The sequence below is a fragment of the Megascapheus bottae genome, chromosome 33 (assembly GCF_031878675.1).
Source record: "Megascapheus bottae isolate mThoBot1 chromosome 33, mThoBot2.hap1, whole genome shotgun sequence".
In the NCBI taxonomy this organism is placed as follows: domain Eukaryota; kingdom Metazoa; phylum Chordata; class Mammalia; order Rodentia; family Geomyidae; genus Megascapheus; species Megascapheus bottae.
The window spans coordinates 5,314,431-5,333,774 of NC_143541.1; the positions used below are offsets into that span (position 1 = coordinate 5,314,431).

The window sequence follows — 19,344 nt, forward strand, 5'->3', positions numbered from 1 at the left end:
TAGCATGACCTTCATCAAGTCCCCTACTAGGCATGAGGCCTGAGCTGATGCAAATTACAAAGGGTGAACACAGCCCAGAGGTGATGGAAGGCTTGGCTCTTCCTCAGTTTTATTCTTCAGCCCTGTGAGTGGTGATCCTGTTTCTTCCCACCTCGTAAGGGGGAAGGACCCACTTCATATACTCATCGACTTCCTTTGGGAACATCCCTCTTACAAATAACATCCTCCACAAAAATATTTTGCTCGGTTAAGTATATGGGCCTGCAAATAGACCTGTCAGCAAAAGGCTTATTGTTATGTAATCTAACAGATATTCTGTGCCCTGTGGAACACACTAATTGGCTATAGAAAGAACCTATAAAGTAAATTTTGCTTTTCTATTCTACTTCTAGAACAAAAGTTGGCTATTGTTTTAACAAGGGAAAAGTTCAAGGCAGAGATTTTATACTGAACACTCCTAAACTTGTAAAACAATACACAAATAGAAAATGCAGTCAATTTTTCCTCATGGATGTTGGTGGAAAGTGCTCTTTTCTGTCTTCTACACATTTTAATTCACGCAGTTATCTTATTCTCCTATTCCTCCTCATCCTATTCTCCACAAAGCCATACTTCCTACAACACAGTGTGTTTCAAAACTTCCATGAGTGGAAGGCACAGCTCTGAGAACCAGGTGGCTCTAGAAACACCTCCTTGCTGGTTTCATCCATTCTGTAACCCAGTTTCCCTAAGCTCCTGTACAAACAACTCAACAAACCAGAAAATGTGCTGTGCTGACACATTCTTGACATCTAGTGGCCAAAAGAATGACTGCAAGTAGCCAAAGCAGATTCCTAATTCTCAGACATCTCCATGTCTGCTCTGGTCTGTTTCCCTTACCTTTACACTCCCACCCTTCTCCTCTGTCACTCCACATTTGCCGATGCACCTGTTTCTTTCCCTCAGCACCAGATGGCTGTTCTTCATGTCTGGATCCCAACCCCTTTCTGAGTTCAAGGAGTCCTGCTACATCTACCTTTTCTACTGCAGCTCCAAGACTACTTATGTCAATTAACAATCTATTATCTGGGGTAAATAGTGCAGAGAAAGAAAGAGCATCTCTATTTCCATCTCAGTCTCCCCCATCCAATCATCTATGAGCAAACCCATCCAGTCACTCAAGGGCAACTCTGTGTTCTCACCTCCTACATTTTCCTTGGCCCACTTCACTTTTCCCACTTTTGTTTGTTTTCTTTCACTCCCCTTGAACCACAGAGAACTCAGCCTATCCTCCAACAAGCTAAACTTCCCAAAACAGACAGCTCCAAGAATTCCTTGCTTAGAAAACACAACTCTGAGAATTGAGGGAGCTAAACTCTCATTGATCCCACTGATTTCTGGACATAAGGACAACTCTGCTGCCCAGGGTGAGGTGATCGACAGCTGCCACCAATGAGAAGGTCTCTCTGAAATAAGTTGATTTATACCAGAAACCACTAGATGTTCCCTTTATTTAATTACAGTTACCCTTTGGTATTTATGGAGGATTGGTTCCCAAGATCCCCTACTGACACTAAAATCTGCACATGTTCAAGTCCTTTATATAAAACAGCAGGGTATTTGCATATAACCTAAAAATGTCTTTCTGGATACTTCAAATCTTCTCTCCCTGACTTATCATACCTAATACAATATAAGTGATACAGTAAATCCTTTTCATATTGTACTCTTTAAAGAACAAAAAGGACAAGGAAAAGGTCTCTACATGTTCAGTCTAGATACATTTGTTTTCTATTTTCAATCTGTGGGTGGTAGAATCCATAGATGTAGAATCCACAGATAACCAGGGCTGACTGTGCCTGGAACACAGCAAAAGGATCACAGTTCAAGTTCAACCTGGGAAAAAAGCCAAGACCTCTCATTAACCAATACCTAGGTATTGTGATATATGCCTCTCACCCTAGCTTCACAGAGTATAAATAGGAAGACTATAATAAATAGAAAGATCCAGGAGGAATGTGAAATTTTATTTGAAAAATAACAAAAGTGAAAGAGGCCTGGGGGGAAATAATGAAAATGGTAGGTAGAGCAGGGGTCTAGAAAACACAAGATACTATGTTCAAACCCCAGTACCCCCCCCAAAAAAAAACAGCAACAGAAGTAAAGGAGAGAAAAAAGGAATAGCAAAGGGTGTGTGTTCCTAAACCACATAGGAAGCCAGGCTGAGGTGAGAACATTACTTTTGATTCCTAAGCCTGCCTATTCTAGAATCTCTGCCCTTCACTGTGTACACATGCTTTGTTTATCCCAAGTCTCCCGGATCCTATAACAGACAAGTATCAGACCCTCATTTAAGCGCAAAAGCAAACAAACAGAATCTAGACACTGACAGGATCACTAGAGATACACACTGGGGCTCAATGAGGGTCAGTTGTTAGAAAACAGCTTCTCAACTTACCTATATACACCTTCTCCACTACCCAGGCATGGCTGAGAAATCCCAGAATTTCAGACTGACTACCCATGTGGCCTATGGAACTTAATTTCCATCTTAATTTACTCATTATTCATGTTTATAGACTATCTTAACCAACTAGAATGCAAAGTCCTGAGGGCTAGGTCACTCATAGTCATAGAGCAGAAAATGGTAACCAACAACTATGAATATTTATTTGCATGTCTGAGTGAATGAGTGCTTGGCTGGATGAATTAGTCAATGGATACAGTTGAATGGATGGTTGAGTGGACTGACAGGTAGAGGGGTGAATGGATAGTGGAGGGTGGATAGATGGTGATGGGTACATGGATGGAGCAAGGCAAATAAAGAGAGGGAAGAGGGCTGGGAGTTTGGCCTAGTGGTAGAGTGTTTGCCTAGCATGCACAAAGACCCAGGTTTGATTCCTCGGTACCCCACATACACAGCAAAAAGCCGAAAGTGGTGCTGAGGCTCAAGTGGTAGAGTGCTAGCCTTGAGAAAGTCCAAGGACAGTGCTGAAGCCCTGAGTTCAAGCCCAGGACTGGCAAAAAAAATAAAATAAAATAAAGAGAGGGAAAAGAGTAAAATAATGGAGACACAGTTCTACTGCAACAGTAATATTACTAGGTTATGTGCCAGGGAATATTACAGTATTATAATACTACAGTATTATAATGTTATAGTATGATATTACAGTGTGTATGATATATGGAGTCTATCCTGATGTAGGGACACAGTCTACAAGTGATTTTCCTAGAATGTAATGACCACTTTGATGAAGAGGAGTGTATAGTTCCATAGAAATGCATCCTGGAGCTGGGCATGGTGGCTCAGGCCTGTAATCCTAGCTGCTCAGGAGGCTGAGATCTGAGGATCATGGTTCAAAGCCAGCCTGAACAATAAAGTCCATGAGACTCATCTCCTATTAACCACTAGAAAATCGGAAGTGCCGTTGTGGCTCAAAGGGTATGGGGTAACCTTGAGCTGAAGAGCTCAAGGACAACACCCAGGTCCAGAGTTCAAGCTCCACAACTGATCAAAAAAAAAAAAGGAAAGAAAGAAAAGAAAGGCATTCTGGAGGAGGTGACTTTTAAACTGAGCCAGGAAGGAAGAGCAGTTGTCAGAATGAACAGACTTGGAAAGGGGTGGAAGTGAGCACTGGGCCCAAGGAAGCAAGAGCCAAACAGGACAGAGGAACAGCTTATGCAAATACCAGAGAATCAGGTGACTGCTGGAGCCTTGGCTTCCTCCCACAGGGTGCCCTGTCAGAGGACATCTGTTGTTCTTAGTCTGGGATCATCTATATCTCCAGTAACCACTTCCTGATTTCCTGAATCCCCAAAATTCCCCTCCACTCTTCCTGGGCTCCGGGGGTTCATGAGAAACTGACATCCTGCTCAATCCTGGGAAGGACAAGAGACCCAGGGCTGGCTAATCTGCATACATTATGTTAATCTGGCCACAAGGAGTAGGGCTCAAGATCTCAACCAGGCCAGTTAGAAGTAGCCCTGGGACTGTGCTGGAAACACCAGTAAGGGAAGCCTTCTCTTTCCACGTACTCTTGCCGCGCTAGGCACAGTCTCTGTCACCATATGGAAGATGCCTGACAGATCATGAAGCCCACACAGAAAAAAAAACAAAGCCAAATAAATTGGACAAGCCGATCCAAGGAAGGAAGGGAGGGAAAGGAGGGGAAATAGGATAAACAGAAAAGATATAGTTCTACTGCCTTGGATCCAGTGAGTATACATACTAGATGAGTAAAGGAGTGCCATGTCTCAATGATTACATATTTACCGAGTGCCCAATGGGGTTCTATGCACTATGCAAGAGGTGTTCAAAATGATGGAGAAGACAGAGTATGTACTCTCTTGACAAGACAGACAATCAGACAAGTGTGTGAACCCCTGCACCCACGTATGCTGGAGCTACCTGCTCAGGTGATTCAATATTTGTCATTTTTTCCATAACTAGTGCTGTGGTTTGAATGTTTCTCCCTAAGTGCAGGTGTCTGAAAATTAATTACAGTGGGGATTAATGCTGGGAGGTGATAAATGCTGTTACTGCAGATGTAGGTTAGTTATCAGAAGAGTGTGTTAGTTATAAAATCAAGGTTTGGCCTCCTCTTCTGTCTTGCTTTGGTCCATTCTTGTCTCCTGCCTTGTGCCGTGGGATGGTGTATTAGGAGGCCCTTACCAGGTTCTGGTACACTTGGGCTCTTGGGCTTCCCAGAATCCAGAATTGTTGAATTGCATACATCTATTCTATATCTATAAATTACCCAGGGGCTGACATTTTCCTATAGCATCATTAAACAGACTAAAACAGCTACTCAATGACACCCAAAAGGCAGACTTCCTTCCTTTCTAGGCATGTGTGCACATGCGTGCGTGTGTGTGTGTGTACACACACACACGCACACACACACATACATACATGCACAAGCATGCACACACCAACATTGCTCAAAGAAGTCCTGGTCCCAACTGGTCCGACAGTGCAGTGACTAATGTGCATCCCTGGCTAGCCAAGCAGGGAACCGGGCCTCCTTGCTGGCACTCCTGAGTGCCTCCTGAGTGTCAGCCCTCTGTTGTTTCAGACGTGTAGAGCCTTCATCACCACACCCATTCTGTTCCCTCAATTCTATGTCAGATTCCCCACTGCAACACTAGCCCAATATGTAACCACCTCTCCTCATGCAGACACACGAGTGATCAATAAGCGCATTTGGGCGCAATGTATGCTCCTCAGGAAGCCGGAAGAGGTGACGAGGCCAACCTACTCCTCGGAGAGCCAGTTCCATTCTGGGCTGAAACTGTGCACACACTCATAAACAAGCAGGCAGAGCTCCTCTGGGCAAAACACGCCCATGTGACAATCCTGCTGAATTGACCTGTCTAGACACACACCTTACCTGCCTCTGAGAGTTGTGTGAAGACAAAAACTTCAGAATCCTGCAGTTACTCCCGCTCACCCCACCATTATTCCTCCCATGGGGCAGATCAGGCCACAGCCCAGCTGACTTGTACTGGGTCAGCTTCCTGATGCATGAGAGGGGACTTGTGCAAGCAAGATAATTTCCATTTCACCATGTTATTAACCCTTTCAATGGCCTCTGGATCCTTCTGGTGCATCAGAAGGGAAGATGATGCAGTCCAGTGCTAATGTGTCTGCAATGCTTCTCTACTGCTGTGTAGCAGGCAGCACAGGGCTGAACAATGCTACCTGGGCCATGGAGCCCTTCTCTCTATACTAGTTGTCTACCATTGGCTCTAGACACCTCCTTCCTAAGAGATGGATAAAAGTACTATTGCCCCTTGGTCTCTGCAGGTTCCACCAGCTCAGATTCAGATCACTTTGTCAAAAAATTGGGCAGAGAAAATTGTTGCAATCATTTCCTAAACCATACAGAAAAACAACTATTTGCATACTGCAATCTACTTTTTTAGATTCAGGCTGGCCCAGTGTCAAGGGAAGCTAGAGAAGAGAGAAAAGGGCAGAACTAAGCAGGAAAAAATATGGTTGCCTTGTTCATCCATAAAAGACAATGGTGTAGCAAAATGCTTGCCAGATGCCAAGATACTCTGTGCCCATTCCCGGCCTCAGCTCGATGAGGAGTTAGAAGCATGCTGGGTTCTAGGGAAGAGCTGGGCTCACAAGTTTGCCTGGCAGGGTCATGAAGGCAGCCCACCTGTCTCTAAAGCCTGTGTTCTTGCTAATGCACACAGCTACTTTTTTCATTAATGTAGGTAAGGAGGGAAAATTTTAAGGAAAGGTTATAGGCAACTTAAAAAATATATTAAGTATAAGTAAGTACCTAATGTCAGGTTGACATTGTGGGGGTCTAAACCTAAATGTCATTTTACAAAGATAAACTGGACCCAGGTTGGTGGGCTCCCAGTGAAGACATCAGAAGAGAGAGACCTTGGCAAAAAAATTTTCCTGGAGACTCACAGTGGATTTCATATTCCTGTGCCCAGTGCATAATACAATCAAGGCTTGAGTCTGTAAAAGGCAGAATCTATACATTACTGGCATTACTGTCTATCTGCCACCAGCTGATGCAGGGCCTCTCCGCATGGTCCTGAAAATCAACCCTGGGCCCCTCCTGCAGGCCTGGGCTTGAAAGGCAGGTTGGGCATCAATGTCTAGATGAGCCTGGGCAAAGCTACTGAGCACAAATGAGGAGCTGAGATGCTGGCTGGCTAAACACAAAACAGATAAATCTCACTGAAAAAAAAACCAAACATTTTTAGTTGAACAATGAAAACAAGATTGAACTTCTGGCTGGTTGTTGTTTTGGTTTGTTTTTATATTTTCTAGAGGGATTGGCACAATGATTTGAAATCTCATTCCTTGCCCATTTTTCCACCCCAACTACTATGTGATCAAAGACTATATAATGTGTTCAGAGAAAAGGAGAAGTCATATGTGTGTGAGGGCTAGTGTATGTGAGCTAGTGTGTAAGTTGTGTATACTATTGTGAGCATGCATACATGCATGTGTGTGCATACATGTAAATGGGTGTGTGTCTGTGTGTATATCCAGTTACATTAACATGCTTTAGACACTTAAAGGCTCTAAGGATTGGGTAGAGACCTGCTGAATGCATGAATGAAATGCCCATCCCTGAACTCTCTCTACATCATTCCTGCTTTCAGGTGGACAGGAACCTATCATATCCTCCTATATCGTTTAAGCTATCTCTAGATTCATTATATACAATACTTTATTATGCAATGTAATGGTTGTTCTATTATACCATATTGTTTAGTAAATAACAACAAGAAAAAAAATCCTCACATGTTCAGAACAGATATAATTAAGAAATATTCTCCATCTGTGGCTGGTTGGATGCATGGATCCAGAGGGGCAACTGTGCCAAGACTCAAAAGGAAGCCAACAACAAATGACTAAGGAGGTGTGGCTGATACCTAGAGGCACCCCCTCTCCCCACCCCCACACTGCTGCAACAAGAAGAGAGTGCTGGGAGGTGCAGGACCCTGTGCTAAGCACCAGCCTGGTGAGGGGCAGAGATGCTGCCGCCCTCCTAATCTGCTGTCCAGTCTTCAAATTGCAGTCCTATGTCACTCCTACCTACATCTCTTGGTGCCTCATGGGCACATGTCATCTGGTCAGGCCCAGCTTCTTTGTTGAGATGAGGGCCTGATTTTTTCCCTGGGCTGACCTCCCTGTCTCTCAACGTCTTGACTAGCTTGCTGCCACACTCGGTCTTTCATCCCCATTTTCATAGATTGCGAAGCTGAAACTCAGAAAAGCAAATGCCTTACCCTAAGTCCTGGAGTCTGAACCCAGACTTCCACTTACGGTCCAGGCTCTATGCAAATGCTCTCAGTACCTGAGGAGCCAACTACCAGCTGCTCTACAATAGATAACCTTAGAAAGACAGTACTAGCCAAGAGAGGAAGCGTCACCGGCCTGTGGTTCTTTCCCCTTATACCAGGGATTTTCTTTTTTTTTTTTTGCCAGTCCTGGGCTTGAGCTCAGGGCCTGAGCACTGTCCTTGGACTTTCTCAAGGCTAGAGCTCTACCACTTGAGCCTCAGCACCACTTCCAGCTTTTTTCTATATGTGGTACCGAGGATTTGAACCCGGGTCTTCATGCATGCTAGGCAAGCACTTTAACCACTAGGCCAAACTCCCGGCCTCAGTATACCAGGGATTTTCAAATGGAATTTTAGCAGAATCCCCTCTCTACTTACACTTTGAATGAGAAGTTTTACAAGGAACCCTGGCACATTTAAAACCTAATAGTTCTATTCTGTTCTGGATGTCACAGGGCTGAGGGGCTGGCTATCCACTTGCTGCCCTCTATTTCTTCTCAAAGGAAGCTAAAGACAGCTCAACACAGTCTAGGAACTCTGACCCCACACACCCAGGGTGCTCTTCACTCACTTGCTTCTTTCACATGACCCCCACTCCAAGCAGGCAACAGGTCAGCTCTGAGCCAAACTGGGATGTGGGGAAATAGGAAGGAGGACAGTCAGGGCCCTGCTTCATCTCCTTCCAGCTCTGGGGTATGAAGACAGGTCCTCCCGTCCCTAGCAGCAGTGAGCCTGGGCAAGACTTACTGTGTAGAGCTCATTGGTCACCTTCAGAAGCTCCTCATGCATCTGCAGGCCAATTTCCTTGCTCTGGAAGATGGAAGAACAGATGTCAACACAGAGAAATAGTATGTCTTTGAAGAAGTAGGAATGTTAGTTACCTGACTTGATTATTAAACATAACATGCCATCATATACCTGACTTGAGTATTACACATATATTGTATACTATACACATAGTTTAAAAAATTTTAATGTTGAAGGCAGAGGGAGAAGTCTTCTGGTTCATTTACCAATTTCTTTTTTCTTTTTTTTTTGGTCAACAATAAGGCTTGAAATCAGGGCCTGGGTGCTTTTGCTTAAGGCTAGCACCCTACCACTTTGAGCCCCTAATGTCACTTCTGGTTTGTGAGTGGTTAATTGGAGATAAGAGTCTCACAGGGACTTTTCTGCTTGCTTCAAACTATGATCCTCAGATCTCAGCCTCCTGAGTAGTTCAGATTATAGGCGAGAGCTGTAAATTGGCCTTCTGGCCCAATTTCTTTTCAATGCAGAAAGGCAAGAACATATGGGATGAAGTAGGGTGGGGCACAGAAATCATTGAAATAAATCTGAATTCTCATCTAGTGTCCAGAAACAAATTCCCAGAGGGAGACTGCATGCAAATAGAATTCTCTGGTCATGAAAATTGGAAATCTCTACACATCATGGTCCTAGCCTTTGTGATTCACAAGTGACATTAGCACATTAAGGATTCTGGGAAGCCCCAAAGACTTTAATTGTGTGACAGCTCATAACAAATGAGGTTCCACAGGCCACCATTTGGGACACAGTAATCTAGCTTCTCAGTCCAACTTTACAGTAAGTAGCAATTCAGGTCATCCAGGAAATGCTCCACCAGCAGGTCAGCCAGCACTCTCTTGCTTCAAGGTTTGTCTTCCTTGAGTAGGAAGTACATTTGGCACTCATCTCAATACCAACTTCCTGGCTTTTAGGGCACAATAGATGCCTTAAACCTTGGTTTAATCCCACATTTCAGGCAACTCTCTCCTGTGTTGGTTCCCTGATGTACTGTGGTCTTTTCACTGCCTAGACTTTGACAAGTACTGGTCCATACTGTCCCACGGTGTGTTCTAACATAAGAGTCCCAGCCACCAGTGACATCTTACTTTTCCATTAATGCAGCCCTGTTACAAAGCCTGTCCTACTAGAGTGCTCATTAGATAGCATTACTAACCAAATCTATGAGTGAGTGCAGGGACCGTTCCTCTCCACCTTGGTTTCCTTACTTGTGAGAGTGGAATGCTGTGATAAATATCATGGATGAAGAGCCAACACGTAATAGGTAGTTTAGGCCAAACCAGTATCTCTGGGGGTCCAGTGATGAGGTTGTTAAGCTGTCTAGAGAAGGGTACTTAAAGCTAAATCTTTAGCACGTTCTTCCCTTATTAATCTCCCAGCTTGGCAGAGTTGAGGGTCGAGAACACACAGGAAGCAGGAGGTAGAAAGTATCCTAAAAGGAAATAGGATGAAGTGACATAGGAGGAGGTGGTGCAAGGAGGAGAGAGGACTCCCAGAGCCACCTTCCCTTTCAGTGCATGGCCAGTGGCAAGAGAACAGGGACACAGCCTGAGCAAAGACAGGAGACTAGCAGTGTGGCAAGAGAAATACGAAACAAGGAGAGCAAGGGATAAGCTGGAAACGGGGACTGGACCAGATTGCAGAAGCTGATGGGAATGAACGCTGGTTTCCTTCAGAGCTGATGGGAGCCACTGAAAGCCATTGCGTGGGAGGACATGACAATTAAGGCTGTGCCTCAGGGGAGGAAGATGTGTACACAGCATGGATTGGATGAGGTGGGACTACAGGTCTGTCCCGTTCCCTCTAATGGGACAATCAGACATTCGATGGGACCTGCCTGATACTGTTCATCAACCTTGGATCCCAGCAGGCAGTGACTGAACTATGGCACACTCCCAGAATACATACAGAGTACACACACACACACACACACACACACACACACACACACACACAACACAGATAAAGAAGGAGAAACAGAGAGAATGACTTGGGAAAGGAAATATCCTCAACTATAATTCCAAAAATTACTAAATGAGGAACCCAAACCAAACATTGCACCAGGGACAGGAGGTCCACACTTAGGATCTTAGCAGGTCATCAAACCTAGACCCTTAGGAACCCAACTGACACCATACTGGCACTTACTGTCCCCATGTTTTACATCAGACTCATGCCTACTTTAGTTGGGGGTGGCAAGCCACTGCCTTTGTAAACAGGAAGTGTGGACAGTGGAAAGGACATTAGGCCAAGAAGAGTTCAGCCAGGGCAACATGGTTCCCCAGGGTTGAAAAGGCCCAGTCCTGTCTTTCTGACCCTAACGGACCTGTGAAATGATGCAGAGGCCACAAGAGCTTGGCCACCATGAGGACAAGTGGACCCAGGCCTGCCTGCTCCCCTGCCTCGTTCTCCTGCCTCCAGTCAATACCATTTACACTCCCATATTGACAGATACCACTGTGATGGAAACACTGAGGATATTTAGCAGCATTCCTGGACTCGACTGCACAATCAGGGGTAGGGAATGTCCGACTTGAGGCACACAAAATGATTTGGTACATAATGGGACAGACATGTATTCTACTACGCTTCTCATCATCTGCCGATATTGATAATTTTGTCAGACCAGCGTACGTTGTTGTAAAATATCCAAATGACGCTGCATGCTGGTGGCAACCTCAAGTAGTCACAACCAAAACTATCTCCAGATCTCCAAATGTTCCCTGTGGGACAAAATCATCCCTCAGTGAGAAAAGAGGCCTTAGACCAAGGCCTCAAAGTGGGTTCTTCTGGCCTGCAAATATGTTTTTCTTGGCCACTGAGTACTTTCAGAAAAATCTGCATACTTCCCTAGCATTTATTAATCAAGAAAGTTCCCCTCTAAGTCCAGGATTTTAGTTCTTGTGCCATCAATATACAATACAGCATTTATGGACATCTGCCATTTGCTGAATACTGTCCAATTTATTTCTCTAAGGGAAGTACTACATTTTGGGGGGGGAGGGGTCATGGGGCTTGAACTCGGCCTGGGCGCTGTCCCTGAGCTCTTCTGCTCAAGGCTACCACCCTACCCTTGAGCCAAGCCCCACTTCCCATTTTCTAGAAATAATTGGAGATAAGAGTCTCAGGTCCTTTTGTGCCCGGGCTGGCTTTGAACCTTGATCCTCAGATCTCAGCCTCCTGAGTAGCTAGGATTACAGGTATGAGCCACTGGAAGAAGTACTACTCTTAATCCCTCTTGACAGAGGAAGGAAGGCTAGAGGTTCTAAAGGAGTATATAACTGACCCAAGGTTGGTAACTGTCTAGTTTCTGGTGGAATATTTGAGTTGGGTTCCTCATTCAGTAATTTTTGGAACTGTAGTTGAAAATACTGCCCTTCCCAATAAATTCCCATATGTTTATACATATATGTGTGTGCATGTATACATGTATATATATGTGTGTGTGTGAATATACATATATACACAGGTATAAATACGTGTGTGTGTGTGTGTGTGTGTGTGTGTGTGTGTATAAATATTACTGCCTGGGAGTCTGTTGTAGTTCAGTGACTGCCCGCGAAGCACCATTTCTAGGGTTGATAGAGTCAGGTCCCATCAGATAGCTGATGATTCCGTTAAAGAAACAGAGTAAATTTCTAGTACCACCCCATCCAAGGTTGACTTACTCTAATCTGTTTCCTCAGTGCCCAGTGTGACATGCAGATGAAAAGAAGCCATTACAAAGATGCGCATGGCTTTGAGTCCAGGCTACAAGGAAGGTATGAAGGAGGGCAGGTCTCCCAGACACTGCTGGCCTGTCTGATGCCCTTGCTTACTGCTTGCACAGGTGTCTGCACCTCTGGTCCTTGGTCCCCCTTGCAAACAAGTCTAGTCCTGTCTCCCTACACCAGCCATGATATCGCTTGCTTCTCCCTTCCTCCTTTTTAAGAGAAGATAAAATATACGTGGGACTGGTCCCTGCCTTCTGGCCAAACAAGATGATCCACCAGGCATGGGTCTAATCTTGACCAGTGCTGTAGAACCTTTCACCAGCGATTGGATTGGAAACAGAAATATGTCCCGGATTGAACCAATCAGAATCAACTCTCGGAGGCTCTCTGTCCATCCTAAAACCCAACACATCCCTCCACACCTTTCCCACACTTCTGGCTTATATGTTAATCACAGTTCAAAACTTAAAACCCCTAGATGGAGCCACTATGTGTACAAAACACAATGTGCTCCCCAAACGCAGCAACTCCAACTTCTAAAGGGCCAACTTCTCCTAGACGCCAGTCAAGAGACAGTCCTGTTCCACCCCTTGCCTTCCACTATATTCTTTAGCCTACTTTCTGCCCATCTTCCATCCTGGTCTTGGTTCTATTTCCCTCTTCCCTGCATCTTCAAGCCCCATGATCCACAAGAAAACAAGACAAAACAAAAAAAACCTTTGAAACTGAAAAAAACCTAATTTTGAAGAATTCATGAACAAAGAAAAATGACAATGGGAGCCATGAAATATTTATATCTGAATGGCAATAACAGCATTCCTATCAAAATTTCTGGGATATGGCTAATTTGTTGCATCAATAGCATTAATTTTCAATCATTCTTACTTTCTAATGCATTTATATGACATTTGCTAACTGGATGGGGCTGGCGCACAAAATAATTAAGTTTTGTATATGAATCTTATAAGTAGCCATGTTGCTGAATGCTCTTCCATGGGAGGTATGATTTGCTGGTGATATTTGATAAACATCCACATCAGGGTATGGACAAAGTTTCTCTACATTCCCAATTCACTGAGGTTTTTAGGAGTTAGAAGCATGCCTATCCTAAGTCAGCAATGTCTCTTTGCTCCACACAACTGGTGGGAGGTCCTCATCAACATAAGGCAAGAAAAAGAGAAAAAAAACACTATAAAAAAAAGAAAGAAAGAAATGAGACCACTATCATTTCAAGCTTCCTGGGCCTCTTGAGTAGCTGCAATTATAGGCATCAGCCACATAGCCTATTTGTGATTCTTTTAAACCTATGCACCTCTATCCCATCTCCAATCTTAAGTCATTGTATTAACAGCCATTTATTGATTGCCTCTTATGTACCAGCAAGATGTTTCTCATCATTTGAAAAATCTTACAACAACCATAGGAAAGAGGTTATTATTAGCTCCATTTTGAAAATAAGAAAAATCAGAAAGCAAGAGATCATATGGGACTCGCATAGCTGAAAAGTGACAAAACAGATATTAAGTCATAGCCCATCTCAAGCCCTCACCACTGTGCTAGATTCCCTGTCCATTCATATTACAGAACCTCACCCTTCCTGTGCCTTTGCTTTGATGTGAACTCTGGTCCCTTGCTCTACTGGAAGCTGCATGCTGTTGAAGACTTAGTGATAATCTGCTCAGATCCCCTTCAGAACTGCAGAATTTACTGGCAGGAAGTGCTGTCTACAAACTTGCTCAGTCAGCCCTCTTTGGCTTTGCCACCGTCTGCCCATATTTAACCCCCTTCTACAGGCAGCCAGCATCCGTGACCACGTGACATGAGAGTAGAAAGGTTCGGCTTCCTGTCATCACTCACGGGGTGGCCAACAGGCCTCCCTGCTGCACCTGAGTGAATTACTACTTTACACCTGTCTCCATTCCTAAATGACCTTGTGAGCTCCCTTAGGACAGGGTGTGTCTGATTCAGTTCAGTCTTCAGCACTGTCTCTGCCTCTGAGTATGAGCTCTGGAGTCAGCCGACCTGGAGTCACCTTCAGCCTTCAGCAGCATCAGTTTTCTCAACTGTAAAATGGGATGATGATAGCACCTTTTTTCTCCACTTAAAGAATCACATGTGTACACTACACAGCCCAGGGCTAATTATGGTAATAATTAATTGTTTATCTACCATCATGCTAGCACTAATATGTTTGCTGAATGAGTTGGGATTGCCTGCTGATACTCAGCTTTGCAAGTCTCATCTCACTGGGAGACAGTGGATGGAGCAAAGACACCTTGTCCTTTGACAGTTTGCCCATTTGGTTCCTCTCCTGCCTCAGAGGCCTCATAACTGGACCCTTCCGCATGCAAACTCTCACTCCTTCCTGCTAGGAAAAAAAAAAAAGAAAAGAAAAGAAAAATAAACTTGGCTCTGAATCCAAGGCCATGGATGCTTTTGATCTCTGTTACAAAGCAAGGCAATTACTGGACACAAAAGCCCTGATTTATTTATGAAATGCGATGGACATCTTCTAGGCGGGAATGAGAAAACTCACTCAAGACCAAGTCCTTGTTGCCACACAGTGAATGGTTGCTTTCAAACACCGCCCCTCCATGTCCTCTCTTCTCTGCTAAGAATCTTTCCTCATTAGTGCTTCTTCCAGCTCCCTGCAGCTTCCAACAATCAAATTGGCCACGGCAAGTAATTAAATTCTGCAGGCATCAGAGCATAGAATAATAGATGGCTATTGTTGAGGATGCTGAAGAAAACAGAATGAAAGTGGAATAGGCTTCAATGCCTAGTCTCACAAACAATTGGGGCAGGGGTAGGGGAGTGGAGGAGAGATAGTGTGATGTACACTGAAGCTCTCAGCTGGGTAGTGGGACTGCGCCTGGGTCAAAACCCCAGGTTTTAGTAAGATTCTGCACTTTCCCGGTATAGGCTTCAGCTTCCTCATCTGTAAACAAAGAAGTGTGACTAGATAAGTCGTTCTCCCCAGATGGGCAGCATCAGCATCAGCTAAGAAGTTTCTAAAATGCAGACGTTCAGGCCTCACTCCAGCCATTTGTACTTAACAAGCCCTCCGTGTCATTTGAACACACGGTAGAATATAAGACACTCCCGCCTCCAGATATGCTTAAGGGTAAGACTACAAATTCAAATGCATGTAAGGGTGGGGAGATAAAGTAAGGGAGCGGAGTGGGTACAGTACACAGGAAAACAGCAGGGATTGCAGGCAGTGAAAGGCTCAGGCCCTGCTAATGGAACTGGCAGTCACTCAGCTCCTGTGAACACCTGCCAAGGATGACCCACGTGGGATGTGGTATTGCTTGGAGCTGCTGATTTGTAACGCACACACACACACACACACACACACACACACACACACACACACACATTGATTTCATCTGAAATCTCCAGATTTAACTTATTTTTTCTTAACTTGGTGAGGACTGAGCAGATTACACACTTGAGAGCAAAGCTCAGTTGCAAGCTGCCATTTTGGAATCTTTCATCTGAGCTGCCTTTGACCTCTACTGTGAGAGAAGGTTTGCTGAATCTCAACTCCCAACCTCCTTACCCCACTTCAATGCCCAACTCCAGGGCTACCTCCTGTCCACCCCCCTTTCAGAAAACTCACACACAAAGCCAAATAACTGACGCATGGAAGGATGCAGCACAAATGAATATGACACAGAGAAGTTACAAGGCAGGCTTTGCCACAGAGAAGGAATTAGGACCTCTTGGGAAAGCTAGTCCCTTGTTGTTTGAAAAATCACTTAGGGCACTGATGCCATTTGAGCAGAGGAGGACTTTCTATTGATCACAGTTGTTCCCAGGAGGAAAGGGCTCCCTGAGGAGTGATGAGCACTCTTTGTTGAGGGACAACTAGCAAAAGATGACAAAAGGACTGAAAGAGAGAGCCCAGTGGACAACTATTGCTGTACCTCTCTCTTGTTTTTTTTTTTTTTTGCCAGTCCTGGGCTTGAGCTCAGGACCTGAGCACTGTCCTTGGACTTTCTCAAGGCTAGAGCTCTACCACTTGAGCCTCAGCACCACTTCTGGCTTTTTTCTATGTATGTGGTACCAAGGAATTGAACCGGGTCTCCATGCATGCTAGGCAAGCACTTTAACCACTAGGCCAAACTCCCGGCCCCACCTCTCTCTTCTTATTGTAAAGATAATCTAACTTTTCTTGAGAAACCACTTCTCATTCATTCTTAGGCCCATGAGAACAGTGTAGTTGAATGAGTGGTTGAATCTGGCTCCAGGGGTGGCATCTTTTCTGGGCCTGGTCAGTCGGGTCATAGCATCTCCCTGGCTACAAATACAGCTTCAAGAGTGCTCATGTGACTTGAGCTGGGCCAATCAGAGCTCAGGAATCCCTATTCTAGAAAAAGGAACTCAAAGCAGGAAGGATATAGACTGAAGTTTCTAAGGAGGGGCATATGGCAATAACAAGGCGATAGACAAACTTGAAAATAACCTTTTCCCAATGTTCACCCAAGAAAGAGAGAGAGAGAGAGGAAGAAGAAGAAGAAGAAGAAGAAGAAGAAGAAGAAGAAGAAGAAGAAGAAGAAGAAGAAGAAAGAGGAGAAGGAGGAGGAGGAGGAAAAGGAGGAGGAAGAGGAGGAGGAAGAGGAGGAGGAGGAGGAGGAGGAGGAGGAGGAGGAGGAGGAGGAGGAGGAGGAGGAGGAGGAGAAAGAAAGGAAGACCCACAGGGAGTTAGTAAAGAATCATTCAAAGGTCAATTATTTAGTCAGACAACATCCCTCATCAGTGAGATGCTGGCAAGCAGGACAGTTACTTCAGGCCCAAGCTGTAGGAAACATATCAGACCTTGTAGTCTGTAGCCTCACTGCCAGAGCCAGACAGGGGAGGGTGGTCAGAGATGCCTGCCTCGGGCACCAGGACCCCACCTCAGACATAGGAAGAGCTTCAATTTTTAGGGATCATGAGTGAGCTTCCATCCAGTGAGCAGTGGGTAGATATCCATGCCTGCAATGAACACCTGACTTACCTCTGCTTGTCAAAGCAGCCCCTGACATGGGAATCATACTCTCTCTGTTCCTCACATGACAAAACTGAGACTCAGAGAGGCCTGCCCAGGGTGGTTAGTGATATGCAATCCTTAGATACCAAAAGCCCAGCCACACTCATAATAAGGGACTAAAGCTACTATGTCTGAGCTCTCTTGATAACTTCTCAACAATTCCCCTCCTCTACTCTAAAATAGGATGGCTGAGAACCACCCCCCCCCCCATTCTACCAGAATCCAGCCTCAAAATGGCTGAGAAGCTGCAGGAAGCATGCCTTATATAAAGAGTTCAGCTCTCAGCTCCAAGATTATATATAACTGCTGTGACACAAAGAGGCCACACCACGCTAAACCAGCCAGCCTACAGGGGCTGGGTCATTTCCTTTGTTCTGTAGGACAGGCCTGGGAACAAGGCAGCCAGGAGCTCAGCTGTAGATATTTTTTCATTATTTTCCACCCCGTTAACCTCCATCACAAGTCAGGCTGCTGTCAGCCTAAATGAGAACTGAAAAGATTTGTCTCACTTGTCCCAGGGCTCAGCTGAGGAAAAGCCCCTTCATTTCCTAGAGGCCCCGATGACCCTTTCTCTGTGCGTCACTCCCACCCAGGAAAAAAGCAGTGACAGCAGCAGGCAGCGGGAACCAGGACAGGACAGGGAGTGCAAACTGGCAGGCGTCTGAAGTGCTTCAGCTGGACTTTGCAAATCATCCTGTGATCTTTTTTGCACTTTATTTACCTTCTTAATTATGTTTGCTTATGCAAATATTAAACTTAGACCACTTTTCATAAACAGCTCTGGGAAGAGAACAGAGTGCAACTGAAATTTCACGATAGAACTAATTCTCCAAGTGGACAATGCAAATACCGACCAGGACCACAGAGGGTTCGCTATTCCCTTCTCTGTGTGTCTGGCAATCCCAGGTCATCAGATCCCTAAACTTAGCACCTGACTAGAAGAGATGAGTTAATTGCCTTAGTAATAATTAATCTTCGCATGTGGCTGTATGGCCACAGCCAGCTCTCACTAAACACTGTCCACACAGAGCATAAGGACCACAACTCTGCTCCCCTTTCCAACTGCCCTGAAGTATTTCCACTCCATTTCATAAATGAGGAAATAGAGGAGGTTAAGCAATAAGCCCAAAGACACACAACTAATAAGGGAGCTAGATGTGGTGTTTCACACCTGTAGTTTCAGCTACTCAGGAGATAGACTGGGAAGATGATGGTTTAAGGCTAACCCAAGCAAAAAACCAGCAAGCGAATCCTCCCACATTTCCATTAATAAAAAGCTGGATGCAGTAGCACATTCCTATGATTCTAGATATGTGGGAAATGTAAATAGGAGGATAGCAGTCTGAGATGGCCGAGGCATAAACACAAGAAGTAACCAAAGCAAAAGGGGACCAGCAGTATGGCATATGTGGTAGACAGAGATCCTACATAACAAGTAGGAGGCCCTGAGTTCAAACCCCAGTGCTGCCGCAGGTAGGTGGGTAGATAGGCAGAGACAGACAGACAGACAGACAGACCAGGATTATCAATCTAAGAATTTAGGAAATCTGGACCCAGAAGCTATACCATAAGCCATTTAACTAATAATGCCTCTCTCCTCAGCATGGTCTGTTTAACTCTAGGAAGCACTAACTTAAGCCCCACTGGATTGAGAAGGTGTAGATGGGGCTAAATCACAAGCTCACTTTACAGATGAAGAAACTGCCGTTCATAAAAGTGAGTCCCATCTACACGTTTGCACGGCATCTCCAAACCTGCCAGACACTGTGTAAGGAGCTCAGGATACAGTGACCTCAAGAGACCTAAAAAGGACAGGCTTTCCCTTTTGTGCCTCTTGGACATTTTAGCTTTTCAAAAGCAATAGAACACACCTCCTAAAGCAATGAAATCGAACCAACGTTTGACCCTAAAATTCTATTGCAGAAACCAACCCTTAAGAAGGTAACTCTGAAATTGAAAGAAGCTAACAGCAGCATTATTTATGAGTAAAATGATA

The 19,344-nt window shown here is 44.8% G+C and overlaps 1 protein-coding gene across 3 annotated transcripts in view; it reads right to left on the reverse strand.

Moving 5' to 3' along the window:
- The window catches only part of Srgap3 (SLIT-ROBO Rho GTPase activating protein 3), a 169,320-nt gene that overhangs the window by 52,380 nt on the left and 97,596 nt on the right, over nt 1–19,344 (reverse strand). For all 3 annotated transcript variants that reach the window (XM_090323892.1, XM_090323891.1, XM_090323890.1), the window contains exon 4: nt 8,547–8,609. In XM_090323892.1, the coding sequence (XP_090180018.1) occupies nt 8,547–8,609 (63 nt within the window). The remainder of the gene's footprint in view (nt 1–8,546; nt 8,610–19,344) is intronic.